Raw genomic sequence first — 20,749 nt, 5'->3', positions numbered from 1 at the left:
TAAGGCAGGAGGATCACAAATTCAAAGCTAACCTCAGCGATGTAGCGGGACCCTAAGCAGCTCAGCAAGACCCTGCCTCTAAATAAAATATAAAAAATGGGGGAAAAAGAGGGACATCATTGCCCTAGGTGCATGTGTGACTGCACATCTAGTGTGACGCTACCTCCCGTATAACCAAAGAAATGAAAAGTGCTACAATTGTGTATAATGAATCAAAATGCATTCTGCTGTCATACATGCCTAATTAGAATGAATAAATAAATAAAAAGTCTGGGGATTTGGCTCAATGCTTAAGTGCCCCTGGGTTCAATCCCTGGTACCAAAAAAAAAAAAAAAAAAAAAAAAAACCACAGTCTGTGCTTCCTCCCTTACCTCCCCAGCTGTGCAAAACATACCCTCAAAGACAGACCCAAGAGCTCTTAGGATACTTTTATTGACAATTAAGCACACTCGCAGACATACCTGTCAGATATTTCTTAACACATTTCAGAAAAAAATAAAGATTTTTTCGCAAAGATCTTACTTCCATTCTTGTGCTATATTTTATTACAGTGTTCGTGTTCAAATAATATTGTGATTCATGTTCATACTCAATGCCTATTTTTCCTTTAAGTTATTTTAAGAATCACTATTCTATTCTGGAAAAAAAATATCACCACAAAGGAGACCATGCTCAACAGCTGAACAGCTCCAGGGGCTGCTACGGTACCTGCAATTCACAGTGGCAAACCCAAAACACTACGTGGATTTCGAAGAAGCAATAATGAGAGCATCACAAAGAAAAAGCTAAGACTGATACAAAGTGCCCCATGTGCCACAAGACAGGCGATGCCATCTGGGGTGTCACCCTGAGTTGGCGCAAGGAGCTGCAATTGGCTGGGATTGTCAGTGACATGTGTCCTGATTGTGGTTGGGGCTCAGCACGGCCACGGACCTCCCTGTGGCCTTGAACATGCTGGAGCAGCTGTGCACATGGACATCATTGCCCTGTCTTGTCCCGGCACAGTACCCGCGAGGGGGTGGAGGGCAGAGTGCTCCCTGGAGCATGAAAGAAGGTCCTTGGGACGTGACCTCAGAAACCCCTTCTCCTCCCACCAGCAAGGACACAGGGAGCCCACCTAGGAGGAGAGGACTGGTGACCAGTTTAGAATTTCCAGCTCCCCAAACCCAGAAGGGCCCCCCCGTGCCAGAACTCCTTTGCCCTCAGGTACATTCACGGTCTTCCTGAGGAGCTGTCAACAGGCAGCTCTTGTGTTTTCTCACCTCCATTTTTGCAGTAGAAAATGCATCTCACAGTATCTAGAGAATTTTTTTTTTTATGTGTTGCATTTGCCCCCAAAAGAGAAAAGTTGAAAATCTGACCAACACTCAAATTTGATGCAGGTAACCTGAGGAATAAGTGAGTTTATTTTGTCCTACGCAAAGAACTCTCCTTGCAGGAGCTGGCCGCCCATGCATGGCTCCCTGGGGCTAGCAGTGGAAGGAGAGTGGGGACGCATGGGGCCTGCACCCTTCTAATGAAGAGGGTCAGAAATGCTTTCATCTGGACGCCTTGGAAAGGCTCTTTCTTTAAAGATTCTACTTAATAACCTGCACTTTTGTTAGCATTCAATATCACTATGAAATGATTTTTGAAAATGTCTCCTTTATAGCCCTTTATCCATTAAATTTACAGTAGTGCCTAATGCACAAGCTAATTTCCAAGCTGCAAAATGAATACTTAAAAATCAAACGATAGATTTTGTAATATTTTCAGATAAGCGATTTCTTTCTAAAGTAGCAAATAATTAAATGGAATGAAAGCACATTAAGTGTCGCTTTCTTCCCTGTAATTTAAACATTCAACATTCAAATTGGCTTTCATAATTTCTCACTTAGTTGACAAGCTGATTTGTGCACAGTTGATATTTCATCAGCACAATTTATAAAGATAGAATTTTTAGGGATAAACACATATTTTTTACTACTGCCTGGGGTTTTTTGAGGACTGGATGCTCTCTGAAAAGTTAAATGTTGAATGTTGCTCTGAAAGCCAGGAACTCAGTTCTGAGAGTCCCTGCAGTCCACCTTGCAGGGGCCCCCTCAGGCAACAGTCCCCAGGAGCTGTCCCCACCTTGCCAGCGGCTCCTCCCCTGTGTTTGTTGAAAGTAGAATGCAGGAAACTGATCTGGAGACCTGCTCCCTGTGCCGAGCCAGCCTGACTTGAATCCATGCAAGAATAAGGATTATTCAGAATAGACGGGCTGCACTTTACTCTGGGCATAATTCTAAGGCCTGGAAAGACCTCTTGCTGGTGTTGGGATTGGCTCTGCTGTTTTTCATGGATGTAGTAAAAGAGATCCAGCAGCTTTCTCTGTCATTTTGCTTTTGTGATTGTGGAGAGACCTTGAAGCCTGTGTTCACGTGTGTGAGTGTGTGTATGTGTGTGAGATGTGTTTAGAGAAACGTGAAGTAGAAAATGAAGGCAGGGCGGGCGCTGGGTGTTTCCGAGAGGGGGGCGTGGCCAGGGCCCAGCGCCCGCGGCGCCCAGCCCGCTACACGTCGAACCAGTGGTCGCCCATGCAGGTGCGGTTCCACTCGCAGCCGCAGTTCCAACACCACTCCAGCCGGCACTGGGGCTGCGGACACTTCATGTGCATGCATCCTCCTGCGGGCGACAAAGGACAAGCCACGGTGGGTCTGCAGCAGCCTGGAGAACACGCCCCAGGCCACAGGCTAGTGTGGGGGTCCCTTCTTAGGGAGTCTGAGCAGGGGGAGGGAATGGGAGAGCAGGGAGGGCGCTCTGACGTTGGGACGCTCTTGAGGAGGCAAAGCAAATAGCACCCCTCCACCCACGGCAGATTTTATTTGTAAATCTGAGCTTACCTGTTTTTCCTGAAATGGGATTTAGAGACAAGTGCTTTGTGTTTCACAGTCAATTCCTCATTTAAATAAATTTAAATATATATTGAATTCAATGTTTTAAATACATTAAATGCACTTAATAATTTAACATAGAATAATATGTTATGATTACTTTTGTCATTTCTTTGGAGATACTTAGCTTGTCAAAATTCATAAAACAGGAATTGGGACAGTATACTACTTCTAACAGGGAATATGTCCCTTAATGCTATTCTAAATTTAATTTAGGACGAGAAGGACACAAAGGAGCTAGCGAGGGGTCTGATGACTCATTTACTGCTCAAAAACTCAGAGGATAACTTGGTTGTAGACTTTTCTTAAGGCGAAATGCTTTTCACCGTTGCTGCTTGGGAGTAACCGAGGTCCGTGAGGTTCCGGTTGGTTTTGGAGCGGGGCCTGCCTCTTCTGCCTCTTCTCTGGGTCCTACTCTGGGATGCCTGGCTCCCCCAGGTGTTAAACGCTGTCTCTGTTGGCTTCTGGGGAGCAGAAACCAGCTCTGCCTCAGGTGGAGCGAGCCGTGCGCAGCCTTGCACAGAGACCACGGCTGCGCACTGATTTCCTGGACACGGGAGCCATGCAGTGTTTCTGCGAGGCATTGAGCACTCCATTCTTCAATTTACCAATTATCTTGTAAGTGTCTCTGCTCTCCCACTAATGGCCACGTAATTGCTTCAGTACTGTCTCATTTTTCCTAGAAAACTAGTTTGAGAACTTCCACTAATTGAAAATATGTATGAATATGTAGACACAGGCATTTACCTTAGGATAACTTGGATACATTCAAAGTCCTCTACTTTCTGCTTCTTTTAGTTTGTTTCAAAGATCACAAAAATTGCATATAAAAACAAATAAAATTTACCGTAGAAAAAATAATCAGATAACTTATTGATGACATTTTTATCTTAATACTTCCCATTTTGGAGAGTGTCATTTCAACAACATATTTAATGATTGTACCTTATGATGTAAATAATCCAATAAAATAGTGTGGTGCTTTAAAACCACTTAGTTTCTCCAAAATATCAAATAGAATAATTGAGCAATATATTAAAACTCAGTGTTTTTTAAAGTAATTCTAAATGACAATAAGAATGTTTTCCTATTACATCAAAATTTTAATGCACCAGAATCCTAGCGTAACAAATCACAAAACTGGAATCACAACGGCAGACAGAGCAGGACAGGAAGTGGAGGAGGGGATGGCATTAGTAGTGCTTTCCTGCTTACTGTAAAGCAGTCTGTGGCTCCAAGGCCTCCTGTGGCTGACCTACACTGTCTAGGTTTGAGAAGGTGCGCTCAGGATGTTCACACAATGACAAAGTGGTCTGATGACACTTCTCAGAACAGCCCCTGTTGGCAGGTGACACATGATCATAAATACCAGCTGGGAGCTGCTGACAGGTGCACACAGATTTGAGATATTGGTATGAAGGGACCACAGCCTCCTTCCAGTGAGTCCTGTCCACTGACTGGCCCCAGCCCCTGCAGGTGCCGTCCCTGCTCCGGCCAGCGGCTCCTCCTCTGGGTTCTAATGAGTGAACTGAAGCTCCGGAGCCACCTAAAAGCAAATGTACCCGGCAACAGGCATTCGCTGGTCAGAGAATGGAGCCAGAGTCCCGTCTGTGTGAGACAGAGTAAGCAAGGACATTTCTGGGGCCCGCAGGGTATCCCAGGAGCATGTGCCCAGAGTGTAAATGTCACTCTGTCTACATTTACATGGAAACGGCTCTCCTGTCAGTGTCACTGAAGGAGAGCTGCTTCCTAAGATTCTGCTGAATGTGGGGCAGACCTAGAGGAGACCTCGGTAACGAAGCTTCACCCTTGGCTACACTGCAGTGATTAACACTAGAGCAACTGGGCTCTCGCTAAGAAGCCCAAAGCACACCTCCCTCAGGCAAGTTCTAGTATAAACCCATGGCACAGATGAGGACAATAAGGCCCAGAAGGCCACACAGCACACAGCAGACCCAGACCCCCAAAGGCCCCTGGGAACCCAGAGTCTGTGTTCTCAGCCCCTGTGGTACAGCAGGGAGGGGCTGCGTGATGCTTCCCAGGGCTTCATATGGCAAACCAAGCTTCCTCATTCTGAGGCCACAGCTAGAGGACTCTGGGTTCTTCCTAACATAAATAATACTGCAATTAGCAGTTTTTGCCTAACATGTAAGGGCACGCATGTGTGTATGGATATGTGGTATGTAAATGTGTCTATGTACGTATTATATGGGTGCCTCTGTTTATGTTTTTTTTTGGTGTATGGTGTATTTTCAGGTGGTGTGTGCACATGCGTATGTGCATGTATGTGGTGTGCATGTGCATGTATCTGCAGCATGTGTGTATGCACTGTGCATGTATGTGCATATGTGTGGCATGTATTTTGATGCATGTCTTGTGCATGTCTATGTTGGTGGTATATGTTTTGCATGTGTCTGGCATATGTGTATGTGGCATGCCTGTGTGTTTGCAAGTGTAGTGTGTGCATGTTATGTGTAATGTGTGTGCTGTGCATGAGTGCATGTGCATAAATATGCATGTATGGCATGTGCATGCATACATGCATGTGGATGTGTATTTTTGCTATGTATCTGGTGTGCTTAATGTGGTGTATGTGTACATATGTGTATGTAAGTGGTGTGTGTTTGGGCATGTGTATGGATACATGTGCATGTATATGCATGTATGTGTGTGTTTTGTGGAGTACGTATGCATGTGGTATGCATGTCTATATGTGGTATATATGTGCATGTGTGTATGAATGTGGTGTGTGTATGGGCATGTGTACGTATGTATAATCATGTATATGTGTATGTTTGTGCATGTGTGGTGTATGGATGCATGCATATGTGTTCAGTGTATGTATGTAATATGTGTTTGGATATGGTATATGAGCATGTGCGTATGCATGTGGTGTGTATAAGCATGTATATGTGTATGTGTGCATGTGACATGCATGTGGTATGTGTACATATGTGTCTATGTATGTGGCATGAGTGTATACATGTGTATGAACATGCCAATGTGTTGTATATCGTGTATATGTATGTACAGTATGTGTGGTCTATGTAGATTTGTGGCTTTTGTATTTCTATATACATGTTCTGTGCATGGTGTGCTGTGTATGTTTGGGGATGTGTACATACATGTGGTATGCGTGTAATGTGACGGGAGTGTGTTAATATATGTGATGTGTGTACATATGCATGTGTGTATGTGGCTGTGTATGACTGTGCTTTTGGTGTATATGTGCATATGGGTATGCATGTGGTGTGTGTGCTGATGTGTATGTGCATACGTAATATGGATATGTGTGTCTATGTGTATATGAGTGGTGTATGCATGCATTGATGCATGTAGTGTACATATGCATGTATGTGGTGTTTATACATATGGGTGTGTGTTGTGTAAGAGTGTATGTGTTTGTGGTGTGTATGTTTTGTGGTACATATACTATGTATGTATGTGGTATGTATGTAGGTGCATGTGTGTATGTATATTTGAGTATGTATGTGGTGTATGTGCATGTGTGGCATATATGTGTTGTGTGTACATTTGTATGTCTGTGGTGTATGTGTATAAATGTGTGTGTATGCATGTGGTGTATATGTAGGGTCTGTGCATGTGTGTATGTATGTAGTGCATGGTGTATGCACATGTGGTATGTGTATGTGTATGTGGTATGTGCATGTACATAAATGCATGTATCTGTAAGGTGTGTTTCTACATGTGGTGTATATGAATGTGCCCCCATGTTCACACATACATACACACAGCACATATATCCCAAGCTTACATAATGTATTGATACACCAAAAGCACATACCACATGCATATACATTACATAAGCACAATATATATGCACCATACACATAAAACTCATACAAATATACATTCCCACATGTACACACATCACATTTATACATACCATGAACACACCACATACATATATACATGCTTGCAAACACATAATATATACACTACTGATCTATGTACACACAGTAGACATGCAAACACATCACAAAGACACATCACATATATATATGCACAACAGTGTACATACATGCATACTCATACACATATTCATGTGTTTGCATACACATGTATGCACACACATGCACCTATACACATGACATGCATACACATATAAGATACATGTACATATATACCACATGCATACACATACCACAAACATATACACAATGCATATAGAGACATAAACACACCACATACACATCATACACACATCATATACCATATACACAAATACACACACACATACATGCACACATACCACCACATACCCCATGTACATATACATATCACAAATACACATTCATACATACACCCACCCACACCATATACACATTTGTAGATACACCACATACATGGACATATATGCATATACATATGCACACATACACCCCACACAACACAGGTACACACAACACATACACATGCACATACCTGCACTGCAGACCATAAGCATATACATGCATACCACACACATCATACACATGCACAGCACACAGACACACACCCCACATAAAATATACCATATACAGACACTGCAAACACATACACATGCATACACATTCGCATACACCACAAACACACATGTACAATATCTTGCACATATACACATAACACAGATACACGCTCATATATACATACACATACACATATCCCACGTGCTTATACACATGGATATGTGGTACCTGCGTGCATGTATGTGGTATGTGTGTGTACCTGTGCATATGCATTTTTAGTATAGATTTCCAGAACTAGGGTTATTGGGTCAAAAAACAGAGACACTCTAATTTCTTTACATATGTGTATTGCCAAGTGGTTTCCAGAAAAGTCTGGAATTTACCAACTTTGAGGATTATATCAAAAACAAAACAACAACAAGATGTACACAAAGGTTCCTTAATCCTAGCAAAATGGCCTCAGTATTGAATTCGTTTTAAAAATCCCTGCGCCTCTGAGTGCTGGCCCTGTCCCTCAATAGCCACCACCTCCCCTCCTGTGAAGGCCTTGCCCCTTCTTTCCCTTGTGCTCCCGGTGCCTGCGGGCAGCCTAGGGGAGGTGGGCCGGACCCGCAGGTCCTCCCTGTCCCACGCGTCCTGCCCACGGGGAATGGTCCAGGCTGGGCTGAGTTCTGCAGGACTCCGCTGCTCGGCAGTGGGAACCTGGCCGGCGCTGCGCCTGCTCCTGCCGCTGAGCTGGGTGGCATGTGCTTGCTGAACGACAGCTGGGGCAGGGGGACCGAGTGCCCCGGGGTGTGCCCTCTACCCACCAGGGCGCAGCTGCCGCTCAGAGCGGACGTGGGGAAGCCGCGCCTGGGCTTGGTGTTCGCCTGGGCTGGCGCCGGGGGCCGGCCACTGGCAGAAGCGGGGCGCGTCTAGAAGGGGCTCCAGGGCGCTGGCTGCCAGGGCTCTAAATGGAAGGTGCCACCCCCAGGATGGACGGGGCAGGTATGAGGGGTGTGCGCCTCCCAGAGCCCCGAGGGCGCAGCCATGCAGCAAGAGCACAGGACGTCCTCCCCCGGCCAGCGCAGACTCACCGTTTTTTTCCACGGGCACCCCACAGTGAGGGCACGGCTTGGTGGTCCTCTTGATGGTTTCCTTGGAGGCCTCTTCCCAGCGCGCGTGCTCTGCGGCTCTCTCATCCACCCTGTAGGCCTGGTGGGTAGACAAGAGGAAGTCAAACTCCGTCTCTGACCGGCATTGGGGTCTCAGCTTCTTGAAATTCTAGTGTGCAAAAAAACTTTAAAGACAGGGGTGCCTAAAGGTCCCAGAACCTGGGACATCCCCTGGCCTGATCAGGGCTGGCCAACTCTGGACCCACGCGGGACACATGTTCTTGGCACGCGCCACAAGCTGATAAGAGGACTACAGGGCACAGCCCTCCCTCTGTCCTCTTCATCACTGTGAGGAATGCCACCTCCCTGGGGACTAGCGCCAGGCATGGTGACCAATGCTCACATGTGCTTCTTAGCAGACACTCTGTCACGTGTGAAACGAGTACACTAGTCTTCATTTCACTTTGAGGGTCAGACAAATCGAATAAATGGCTCAATACCAGTAAGTTGGAGAGTCTGTGGGACTCCACAATCTCTCCTTGTAAACTTCATTCTACATCTTGTTTCCCTTACTTCTTGCACCTGAGAAATGGGGACTCCAACTGTTGTCACAGAGACAACAACGAGAGCGAGGAGATGACAGAGAAGAAGGTGTCTGGAGTTGTGGACACAGGCTAGAACTCGAGCCGGTTGGAACCAGCTGCCTGGGCTCAAGCCAGGCTCCGCTCAGAGGGTGACTTGTACACGTTCCAGAACCAACGGAACCAAATAGAGCCACTGTGGGGAAATGCACCTTAGAAAGCTGCACCTGGGAGAAAGTACACAATATAAAACTCTAGGAAGCTGGAAGGTCAAAAAGTAGGAAACTCACAACAGGAGAAAACTAGCCCCACCCCCCTTCATTAGAAAAACTAATAAAGTTAGAAACGAGCTCATGAGTTCCACAAAAATGAGATGCAAGGAGAGGGGACTGTGAACTGAAAGACGGGGTGAAGAAATCCCACAAAAATCCCGCAGGCCAGAGAGCAAGGACCTGGAGGATGTGGAAAGGGCACCCAAGGTGAGAAACCCCAACTTCTCTAGAGCTCTAGAAGGAGATGACAAAGAACAGGAGGGACAAATGGCATTTACAGGGACAGTGGCAAAGAAAACAGATCATCTGCAAAGAAGTCACAGTTATTCTGACAGCTGACTTCCTAGCCAAAGGTGTTAGCGGACATGACCTTCAGAGTACTGGAAGCCCACTCCCGCTACCAGGACTCTAGAGAAGTAAAGTTGGTCTTCAAGTATGAAGACTTTTAGCCACAAGATAAAGAGTGCTGCCCATCCACAGAACCTCACTAAAAGAACAGATAGGGAAGGTTCAGAAGGAAGACGTGGGCTTCAAGGAACAGCTCTCAGCAAAGAGAGAGTCAGAGTCAATATTAGTTATGTAAAAATGACACTTAATTTGTTGGCTAGAAATCACGGTGGAGAAGAATAACTGTGAGAGATCATATAGTGGACTTTCCCACATTAATATGTTTAAATTTCTAGGTTCACTGGTAAAAGAGAAAGATTTTTCTTTCTAAGCAAGCAAAAATAGAATAAGTGGAAAATACAAAAACGAAACATAAAAGCCTAAAAGAAGGAAATAAATGATAGTATAGAATTATAGAAAGTAATAGAAGTCATAAAATTGAGTGTCAGAAGTGACGGCAGGTGTCCCACCAACCACAGTGGCACACACGGCCTCTGGTCTGGAGCGGGGTCCTGCCTGTGTGTGTAAAGTGCCTCTGGTTGTGGCAGAGTTCAGTCGCAGGTCCTTGCAGAATTAATGACCTGTCCCCTGGCAGTCTGTCCAGTGGGTGGCATTCTCAGTCTAGAGTGGTGTCACTCCCTAGAGCTTGGCACCTTCCGTCTTTGACAGCAGCACTGACAGACGGAGTCCCTGTCATGCTGGAACTGCTCCTGCTTCTTCTGCCCTGGTAGAGTTTGGATCTAGAATGTTCTGCTGAGGCCCCCAGGCAGTGTTGGAAGGTGGGGGAAGCCTTTCAGAGGGAGGTTTTGTGGGAGGTTTTAGCTCTGGAGTTGTGCCCTGGAAGGGACTGTGGGGCCCCAGTCTCTTCTTCTTTTGCTTCCCTGGCTAGGAGGTGAACAACCTTGCTCTGCCTACACTCCCCACATTGTGTGCTGTCTCACCACAGGTCCCAAAGCAATGGGGCCAACCAATCATGGACTGAAACCTCCAAAACTGTAACCAAAATAAACCTTTTTACTTTTTAAGCTGATTATCTCAGGGATTTGTTAGAGCAACGTTAAGTCTAACACACACATGCCCTATTTCTCAAATTTCACCAGGAAAAGAGCCTCTCTTTTTATGGGCTCATGTGATGAGATCAGGCCCTGTCTTGGTCTGTTTTCTACTGCTACAACAGAACACCCAAGGCTGGGAAATTCTTTAGGAGTAGAAGTTCATTTGGCTCGTGGTTCTCGAGGCTGAGGAATCTAAGAGCATGGCTCCAGCGTCTGCAGGGCTGGTGGCTGGGGATGTCTTGCAGTAGGAGGAGGAGGAGGCGGAGGCAGAGGGTGTCATGTGGTAATGCAGAGCAAGAGTGCTTGGGTCTCTCTCCCCCCTGTACAGCCTTGAAGACCATCTTGGGGCCAAGCCTCAAGACCTCATCTGATCCTGACCACCCTACAGGCCCCGTCTCCACATGCTAATGAGCATATGAATTTGGGCATTATGTTTGTTTCCTTCCTTACTTTCCTTTTTTTTTCTGTGCTGAGGTCAAACAAACCCAGGACCTTGCGCGTGCCAGGTAGGTGCTCTATCCCTGAGCCACACAGCCCAGGGGATGAGGTTTTCACACATGAACTTTGGAGGCCACATTTAAACTGAAGCAGATTACATCAGGTAATCTAGGATAGTCAACCTTTAATCGTATAGTCCCTTCTGCCATATAAGGCAACATATTCAAGGGGGGACAGAGCAGGGTGTGGGCATTGATCTAGGCTCACTACTTGGCTGACCACACCCACCTGATCCAGAGGAGGGTTTCTTAATGTGTGTGTGTGTGTGTGTGTGTGACCTTTCTATCACTGTAACAAAATACCTGAGAATTAACTTATTAAAGAGAAAAGACTTGTTTTGGATCACAGTTTTAGAGGCATCATCAATACAATATCAGGTAGATTCAGGTTTTGGCCTTTGGTGGAGGTGCCCAAGGCAATATTGGGGAGGACGTGGTGGACCAAAATGTCTCACTTCATGGCCAGGAAGCAGAAGATGAGGACGAGGCCAGGGTCCCCCTCTCCCCTTTGGGGCACACTCCCAGTGACCTAAGGATCTTGCACCAGGGCTCACCTCGCAAAGCTTCTACCCCTTCCAAGAGCACCACCCTGTGGACCAAGCCTTTAGCACATGGGCTATTGAGAACACTTTTAAGTCCTTTGGGTACAGATCGAGGAGAGGGACAGCTGGGTCAAATGGTGGTTCCATTCTAAGTTTTCCAAGAAATCTCCATCCTGCTTTCCATATTGGCTGCACCATTTTGCAGTCCCACTAGCAAAGTATGAGTGTGCCTTTTCCCCACATCCTCGCCAACACTTATTATTGTTTGTCTTCATAATTGCTGCCATTCTGACTGTAGAATATTTAATATACAAATTGTATAGATACCAATTATCTTGAAATAGGCATATTAAAATCATGAAAAAATCTTACACAGTACTGTGTGAGTGTGTGTGTGTGTGTGTGTGTGTGTGTTTTGTTAACACGTTATATAGAAAGACAAGAGGGAAAAGCCCAGGGAAGGAGAAGACACCTAAAACCTTGGAAGAAAGGCAAAATGGAGAAAGCATGTCATTGCTTTAGTTCTGAACTAGGGGAGTCTCGGAAGCCTGCCTGGCAGTTGCCCAGATCTCCTGGGTGGGTGGTAGCCTTGTGCAAATCACTACCCACAACTGTGAGGGACCAGGGCTTCCATAGCCTGGGGCAGTAACGGGTGATCTTGTGGGGCATGAAGACGTGTTTTTTTTTTTTTTTTTCCTGGTAGAGAAGAGATTCCTAAAAGGTAATGGTGTATCCCCCAGGACAGTACCTGGCTCTGCACGGAGCTGGAGATGGCATTTCTGCCATCCTTTCCCGAGGAACAAGACGAGATTCCTCTCCTCCTGTGTGCATGGAACCCGTCTCTTGTCTGTGGCTAGTTTCCCCATTAATCTGATGACTTACACCTGGGCATGGGCTGACCAGAAGCCATGCGTCAGAATCATGTCCCTACACCTGCCAAGTGGGCAGCAGGGGAGGGCAGCTGGCCCTGATCCTGCGCCCAGGAGGGAAGGGCTGGAGGACCAGCAGTAGCAGCGTGTATGTGACCTTAGGAGGGTGCTGTGTGGCCGTGGTTTTATCAGATCACTTGGTTGAGTAAGCGCAGCATCCCACAGGCAGGGCCTGGCGTCACCTGGCTCAGGGGAAGAAAGCCCAGCCCCAGTGTGGTCACTGGCCCACAAGCCCATTCTGACCGGAGAAATGTGTCACTTCACATGCTGTGAAGGGACCAAGGCGTGGGAGCTGAGGCAGCTGAGGTCCTGGTGACTGCGGGGAGAGCCCTTCCTGGCCATCGCCTCTGGCTCTCTCCTACCTCCTGGGGCCCCGGAGTGACGACCACCCTCCCGGCCCTGATCCCCGACTCTGCTTGCTGTCACTGCTACCTGGGGGCTCCCACTTCTGCCTGAGCTGCTGAAATGACGCAGTAAGGACACATGGGGCTCCAGCTGCCAAAGCCCAGCCTTTTTTGTCCTTATCATCCCGACTGTCACTGATGCTAACCCCTGGGCCATCTTCCTTTGTGGCAAAGCAGAGTCACCCAGAAGCTTCTCAGGAGTCCCTGCCCCCAACTTCCCCACGTCCCAGTACTTTTTGTGGCTTCTGACCTTCACCCATGGGGTGAGGGACCTCTCACTGCTGCTGGCCTGCCTGACGGGCTCGGCCTGTGCCTGGGGCCTGGCTTAGATCTTTGACCATCAGTTCCTGAGACAAGCATCCTTTGCTTTGCATCCTTTACGAGTGGTTTTGGTGCTAATGTTCCAACTCTTTTGGAATGATCTCAAGTAGTGGCCAGATGCTTGCTGGTAAGGTCATCCAAGGGACTTTTAAATGCTGCAGATTCTTGTGCTCACACCTTGGAAATTTGGATTCAGAAGGTCTGGGGTAGCATCCTTAGGAAGGTCCTTAGGAAGGAAGTGTGTATGTGTGTGTGTATGCACAGGGGAGGGTGGAAGGGAGAAGTCTCTCTACTGACATATTTTATGGCTGAAAAAAAGAGCAATTTTCTCTGATATGTATCTGTAGTTTATATGTGAAAATGGGAAAGAGTCAGAAAGGGAGAAAGAGAGTGGAAGAGAGAGTCAAATGGCCTCTACAAGGCCAAGTGCTGGCCAATAGGTAATCCGCCGGCCAAGAGGGGATGATTGTCCTTGCTTTAAGTGGTGATCAGTTTCCAGTGAACTGAGATGTCTGCGTCATGGGAAGTGGCCGGGGTTTGGGCCCAGATTCCTTCTCTGCTCATTGCACATGTCCTTGCACAGAAGTTCTGGCCCGTCTCTGCTCACCTGCAGACGTGTGATGAATGTGTTTCTCTCTCACAAGGGTCATCGTGACCTGGAGCACATGCATCCTGGATACAAGCCGCAGGTCACATCACAAGCTTTGCTACTTTGTCATCATCACCAGCATCTCTGGCTGACAGAGAGGGGCAGATGGACACTATGGGAACTTGCATGGATGCCCAGGCCACCTGGATTGGTCTTAAGTCTCCATTAAAAATGCAGGCAAAGCAAGGTGTCCCCACAGAGGTTGTAAACACCAAATTCATTCCTGGGAGGCTCTGTTAATGTACACATAAGCTGGAACAGCCTGAGAGAATGTGTATGCGTTATCCTCCCTGCTTTAGGGGACTATTTGTGACCCCTGGTTGGCCAGTAATTGGACAAGTATATTTGAATCCTAAAAGTCAACTTAAATCTATTTTCCAAAAAGGATCAGATTGTCATTAATCACTGAAAAAATGGTTGGCTTAGTTCAGCACGAATCTTTTCAGGTAAATTTCACTTTCCTCATCAAAATCGAAAGCCCGGTTAACACCCACTTGTCAAACAATTACTGAAACCCTCCAGTGTAGCCTGGCCAGATGCAAAGTCAAGCAGAGGTCCAGTTGCAGCCTTCTGCTTTTGAGCAGCCCGCCCCCTGCTGGTGACTAAGAAGACAGCACCACCTTCCAAGGGCCTTGAGCTAATCAATAATGCTAGTGAGAGAAAAGGATGCCCACAAAACTTGTTTTGTTGTCTCATGACATTCTTTTATTGCTATCTGTTCTAGAGGAATGAGTGTGTGTGTTGAACTCATTATTTTTATATATTTTCAAGGAAAAAACTCACCAGAGTGCTGAGATTTAATGGAGGAATGAGTGGACATGAGGCTACACTTTCTCCATCAAGTTCCAAACTTCCTGGGCCACACGTAGGATGCAGTGTGGCCGTCCTTTCAATGATGATAAGGGTGGTGGTGATTTCTGCTCTCAGTGGAATGTGTACCAACTGCCACAGGTTAGATCTTAAACAGTCCTGCTCCTTGGGGCTCAATGCCTCATAAAGGGGAGGGAGGTATATAATATAAATCATGTCTGTTGAGCTATCTTGAAATTGATGGGGAAACAGAAGAACATACTTTTAAAGTAGAAAGATTATTGATAGGTACCACTTGATGGGAAGATTTAAAGTACTTTGTGTCAACTATTACCATAAGCAGATGAAAGTGGAAAAAATCTACACCTGAGCGAGAAAGAAAAGCTCATTTGTTAGATGAAGGAGATCTCCAGTTCTCTTAGGGTGTCAGTGACTAAAGTGACCAACAGAGACAAGAGTTAGAAAGCAGAAGCTTCACTAGCAGGACACCAGGTGTCAGGGCAGTGGGGTGAGAGAGGGCATACTGCTATTTTTGTTACAGCTGGCACAGACGCTCTTTAACCTGTCAAACATTTTTCTTGGGTCCTTAAGATGGCCAGGCGCTGTCCTAGACACTAGGGACATTGGTGAAGAGGAGAAATGAGGAATAGACAATGAAGGTCCCTGCCTGTGGGCTGCCATGTGGGAACGGTGACTTTCAGGCCCTGAGGCAGGTACCACACATGAGTCATTTCATTAAGTCCCCCCAACTTCACAGTGTCCTGCGTCATGGGGACAACATTCACATAAGGATGACCAGCCAGGGTTCTGCAGAGAAACAACCACATAAGAAAGACCTGCGGGTTCATTCTAAGGGCTGGCGGGGGATCGAGAGGGCGGACAAGGCCACCCTCCCTGGCCTGGGCCGGCTGTTGGCCTCCAGGCGCATCCCGCTTGGTCTCAGACCGCCCCCCCCCCACGTGAGGCTGAGCAGGTGATTCTCGCAGCGAGAAAGGAAGCGTGAGCCCCGATACCGCGCGCTTGGCACCTGCGTTTGACCCAGGGGCATCGGCCAGGGAGCCTCGGTGGAGCCCACCAGCCCCTTCCACACTAAGGCCACAGCATTGACGTGCAGGGACATAGGCTGCCCACGATCCAGGCTTATGGCCACCAGGGCCGCCTTTCCAAACCTGCTGTTCTCAGAAACGCCCTCTGGGGACATGATCTCGATGCCCAGTGGTCTCAGCCCGGGCTGCGGTCCTGATGGGGCTTCCCTCGAGGCGCATGCTCCCCCCCCCCCCCCCCCCAGGCCATTTCATTTTTGTTTTGCAGAACCTTGTGTTTAACAGGGTCGTACGTGTCACTGAGGTGTGGCCTGCTGTTTTGATGCCAGCGCCACTGCGCAATAACCAACCATGGGCGGTTCAGCTCTGCTGCCTGTGAATGTAGCATTGCCTTAGGGATCCAGCGCCCTCTGGCGGCCATCGGCGCTGCGCAGCCCTCCCTCGCCTGCTCCTGCAGAGAACCCCAACCCGAGGGACTGGAGGACTGGGCGTGTGTGCATGTATGGTATATGTGGGTGTGTGGTGTGTGTGCAGTGTGTGGGGTGGGCGTGGTGTGTGAACTGTGCAGAGGCCTGTGTGTGGTGCGAGTGTTGTTTATGTGCTGTGTACGGTGGGTCTGTTGTGGTATGCCGTGTGCAGGGCGAATGCAGTTGGCATGTGGGGTATAGAGTGTGTGTGCCCTGCTGTGTGGTGTGGTATGTGTACGTGTGTGAGTGACAGCGGCTCTGCGAACACATTTCCTCATTACCCAGTGGATCTGCGGCTGGCCGATGGTCCCTGGCACACAGGGCACACACTGGGAACCTCAGGCCAGGGACTGCCCTGGAAGCCTTGGTGGATCAGGTGCCAGGATCCTAAGAACCCACTGGCATCTTAAGCTCTTGGGACACCTTGTCACTCCTGGGGAGGTGGGGGCTTTGGGAAGAGCTGTGGTCTGCTGGTGCCCAGGCGGGAGAGCTCAGGACTTGTGGTGTGACATGGGTGGACCCAGACTGGAGGGAGCCCCCTGCTGGTGGGCTGTAGCAGGGCGGGTGATGCTCATTGTGGCGTGACAGGCCCAGAAGAAAAGTGTCTCAAGACAGGGAGGGTCCCAAAGAAAAGAGACCTGATCTGTGGTAGGGTCTGTCAGAGGAGCGGGATGTCCTGGGGGGTATGTCCTAGGGGGTATGCACCGGGTGTCAGTGCTGCAGTGTGAAGGGGTCGCCCCTGGCCAGGACTCAGGCTGAAGTATGGCTTGGACCCTGCAGTGTAGGGAGGTGGAGCTTTCCAGAGGCCAGATTGGATTAATTCTCATGCCAGCATGTTGTCACCAAACAGGATGGCTTCTCTGTTCCCTCCCTCCTCTCCACATGCCCACCTGCCTTCTGCTTTCCTCCTGAGAAAACCACCGTGAGGCCCCCATGAGAAGCTGAGCCCATGATGTACCATGTTTGACTTCCAGAACGGGAAGCCGTGCTTTCCTGTATAAATCGCCACCTCCTCTGTCCTGTAGGCAGTAGACAACAGACCAGGAGAGCGTCTGTGCGTGTGCACGCACGTCTCATGTGTCTTTCAATCTTATCTTTCCTTTTCTCTGTAGTGCTTGACATTTTTAGCATTCAGCCATGAAAAACTCGAACCCCAAAGTTTTACATTTTGTAGTATTTTATGACTTATAAAATGCCTCACATTCATTCTCATTTCATTATTTATGGTTCAGAAGATCTTACGGGCCCCGTGTGGCAGGGGGGAGAGGGCTGAACGTGGTTGAGTGACTTGCCTGGAAGTGCAGAAGATCAAGCTGATTTGTGTGACGACCAGCCCAGGGCCATTTCTGTCCCCCCCAGAGCAAGCCTTTTTTTTCACAGGCTAAGTGCTTTGGAAACGCTCTATGGAGAGGCTGGTGCTGTCCTTGGCATTTATTTAGCTGCCCGAGATGGACTGCAGGCTGGGAGGCTGCGCCGGCCTTCATGGAGATCTATCACAGCCCTCCTGTCCCGCGTGCACATCCATTTAGGCTGTGCGTCCAGAGTCAAGGATTCTGCACAAGTGACATCGATAAAACTGTTTTACTTAAACCAACAAGTGATTCAAGAAGCACACTCCCAAATAACTAGGGAGCTAGATCTCCAGGAATAGTAAATCTCACCGGTCCCCAGTTCAAGGACTCTGCTCCTGTAACTGCAGGAAGTGGCTGGGAGGTACACGAGGGGAGGCACAGGGGCAAAACATCCGGAAGAATCGGGGCTGTCTGGAGTGGTTGCTGCTTCACTCCCATCTGGGAGGCTCTTAGCTGAGCTTCTGGTGACAAAGCACCAGAGTTCCTGGGTAGGGATGGGGGGTAAGTGACAGTCATTTGGAGGGGAGAATCCCGTCTTCACTGTTGGCTCCAGGCCAGCTGTCCCCTCTCAGGGCTCTGTACATCCATTCCTCTTCCCACTGAGCTCCTCTGTGGAGGCCAAGGTGAACTCTCACTCCCTGGACACTCTGTTCCCAGGGAATGGCACCGCTTGCCACCCAGTCAGAAATCCAGGCATCGACACTAACTGGCCACTTCACAGCCCGTCTTCTGATTTGCCGCCAGGCTCTGTGGCTGCTCTGTGGCTTCGGCCTCAAGCCTACCCCTCCTGGGCCTCGCCAGTCCAGCTGTGTGACATCACATGCAGCTGAGGCAAGCCAGGCAGAGAATCCCCACAGAGGACTCCAGTGTTCAGTCACTAAGAGTTTTGTGCATTTGAAAGAGAGTCCCTGGAGTGCCACTATGCCTGGCAGAGATGGCGCTTCTGAGCCACATCCTCATAAGATGGACCCAGGGTTTCCAGGGTCAGGCACAAGGCGGGCCACATGGAATGAGGCAGCTGTGCCAACAGGCGACACAGATCCCCAGGCGCCCACCACTGTGGCACTGTGGCCTCTTAAAACCGTGGCCCCGTGGTGGTGGTGGCAGGACAGGGGGGAATTGTTTGGGGGCAGATGAAGGATCCCCGCGACCTGCTTAGCCTGTGGGTGTGAGCCACAGATGGGCTGCTGCTCTGCTGGGACCTCCTCCTGGTGTTGGCAGAGCGGTGAGCAGAGCTCCCAAGTGGGCAGCGCTGGAAGTGCACTCGCTGGGGTGAGTGTTGGTGTCTCTTCAGGGTTCACGTGTGGGAATCCAGTCACCACGGTGACCATGTTAGGAGCTGGGGCTGTTGGGAGGTGAGGAGGTCAGGAGGGTGGAGCACTCACGAATGTGATTAGTGTCCTTATACAAGGAACCCCAGAGAGCAGCCCCGCCTCTCCCACCATGTGAGGGTGCAGCGAGAAACTGAGTCCTCACCAGACCAAGCCGCTGCCGACCGATCTTCCACTGCTCGGCCTCCAGAAGCATGTGAAATACATTCCTGTTGTTTTAAGCTGCACCGTCCACCGTGCTCTGTTTCAGGGCTCCAGATGTGAGCAGTCGGCAGCTGACTACATGCTCAGTGTGAAAAGAAAAGGGCTGAGCCAAGAATAGATACAGGCTCACAAGCAGGGCAAACATCTTGGTGACTAGTAAGATGACTGAGGGCCGGTAAGACCAGGGCTCTGCAGAGCAGGCAGGCGGACCCGCCATGGAGAGGGCTTGAGGCAGGAGCATCCAGGTACTCACGTCAATGCACTCAGCACGCATTGAGAAGCACCCTTAAACAACTAGGCGGGCAGAATGCCCCGGCTCCGTGACCTGGCCCACCTCATTACTGGCCACAAAGCCCTGCTTCTGGAGCGGAGCAGCACTGCTGGCAAGATGTGAGCCCTGCGGCCTGCGGTCTGCATTTCCTCACTAAGGCTGGGGTCGCCACTGTCCCTGCCCCTGTCCGAGCTGCTGCCAGCCGAGGCAGCACTGAGTTGCTAGTGTGGCCCTCTGAGGTCGTGTTGGTCGCAGAGACGCCCTGGAAGGGGGAGGAGTCCATCCTGACGGGAACCAGCCCTCTTCTGGGCATGGGTTGGCCTTTCCTGATGGCAGAGCTTCAGGCGGCTCTACCTCCGACGCTGGCAGGACCCTGCATGGCCCTGCACGGGACCAGTAGCAAAGGAGCTGTCCCAGTGGGGACATGACCACTCTGTCCTTCCGCGTGTCACACTTCCCAGAAGCCGTGGACTGGTGAGAGGGATGGGCCAGCTTCCACCTGCAGCTGGAGCTCCTCACTGTGTGACGGGGCGCTGGCCCCTATGACGAAGCGTAGGCCCTCCACCCAGAGCCACCACACGGCTCCACACTGCCAACAAGCAGAATCTCACCGTCCAGGAATCAAGGGGTGAAGGAGGAACGGCCCCCACCTGGGAATCTCTGCTCCCCTGTGCAACGTGCCCTGCAGATACAGGGGCCTGGCTTGCACGTCTACAGAGAACCCACGGAGAGTTCTGGTAAGCTCATCAGGGCGGTCATCTGGTCACCTCGAGTTCCAGTCTCTAAGTGACTCACAGGTGAAGCAAAGGGACAGGCCCTCATGGGGGGTGGGTATGAGAATGGGCAGGGTACACTGGGCACCTGGGAGGTGCACTGTGGCTTCTCTGGTACTCCTCGGCTGATTTTGACAACGCTTAGTCAGGTTCAGTGGTCATGGCTTTAGAATAGCATACAACCAGGAATGGGGACCACTGGGGTGACCACCAGGTAAGCCACTAGAGGTTCTCATCTGAGAGAGGGTCTAGAGTGATCGTAGCAGGGGGGCCACTGGAGCCAGCTGCAACCCAGAGACCCCTGCAGCAGTGTGAGCTTCTGCTCACCTCTCAACCTCCATTTGCAAGTCTCCCTAGTCTCTTCCCTGCTTAAGAGGCAGAG

The 20,749-nt window shown here is 49.2% G+C and overlaps 1 protein-coding gene across 5 annotated transcripts in view; it reads right to left on the bottom strand.

Annotated features, from left to right (window-relative positions):
• Nucleotides 1–414: 414 nt before the first annotated feature.
• Nucleotides 415–20,749, bottom strand: part of Prkn (parkin RBR E3 ubiquitin protein ligase) — a 1,231,972-nt gene continuing 1,211,637 nt past the window's right edge. For all 5 annotated transcript variants that reach the window (XM_071612868.1, XM_027939482.2, XM_071612867.1 and 2 more), the window contains 2 exons: nucleotides 8,462–8,579; nucleotides 415–2,647 (listed from right to left, as the gene is read on the bottom strand). In XM_071612868.1, the coding sequence (XP_071468969.1) occupies nucleotides 2,535–2,647; nucleotides 8,462–8,579 (231 nt within the window). In that variant the 3' untranslated portion in view covers nucleotides 415–2,534. The remainder of the gene's footprint in view (nucleotides 2,648–8,461; nucleotides 8,580–20,749) is intronic.

The sequence above is a fragment of the Marmota flaviventris genome, chromosome 6 (assembly GCF_047511675.1).
Source record: "Marmota flaviventris isolate mMarFla1 chromosome 6, mMarFla1.hap1, whole genome shotgun sequence".
NCBI lineage: Eukaryota > Metazoa > Chordata > Mammalia > Rodentia > Sciuridae > Marmota > Marmota flaviventris.
This window is presented reverse-complemented; position numbering and strand designations above follow the sequence as displayed.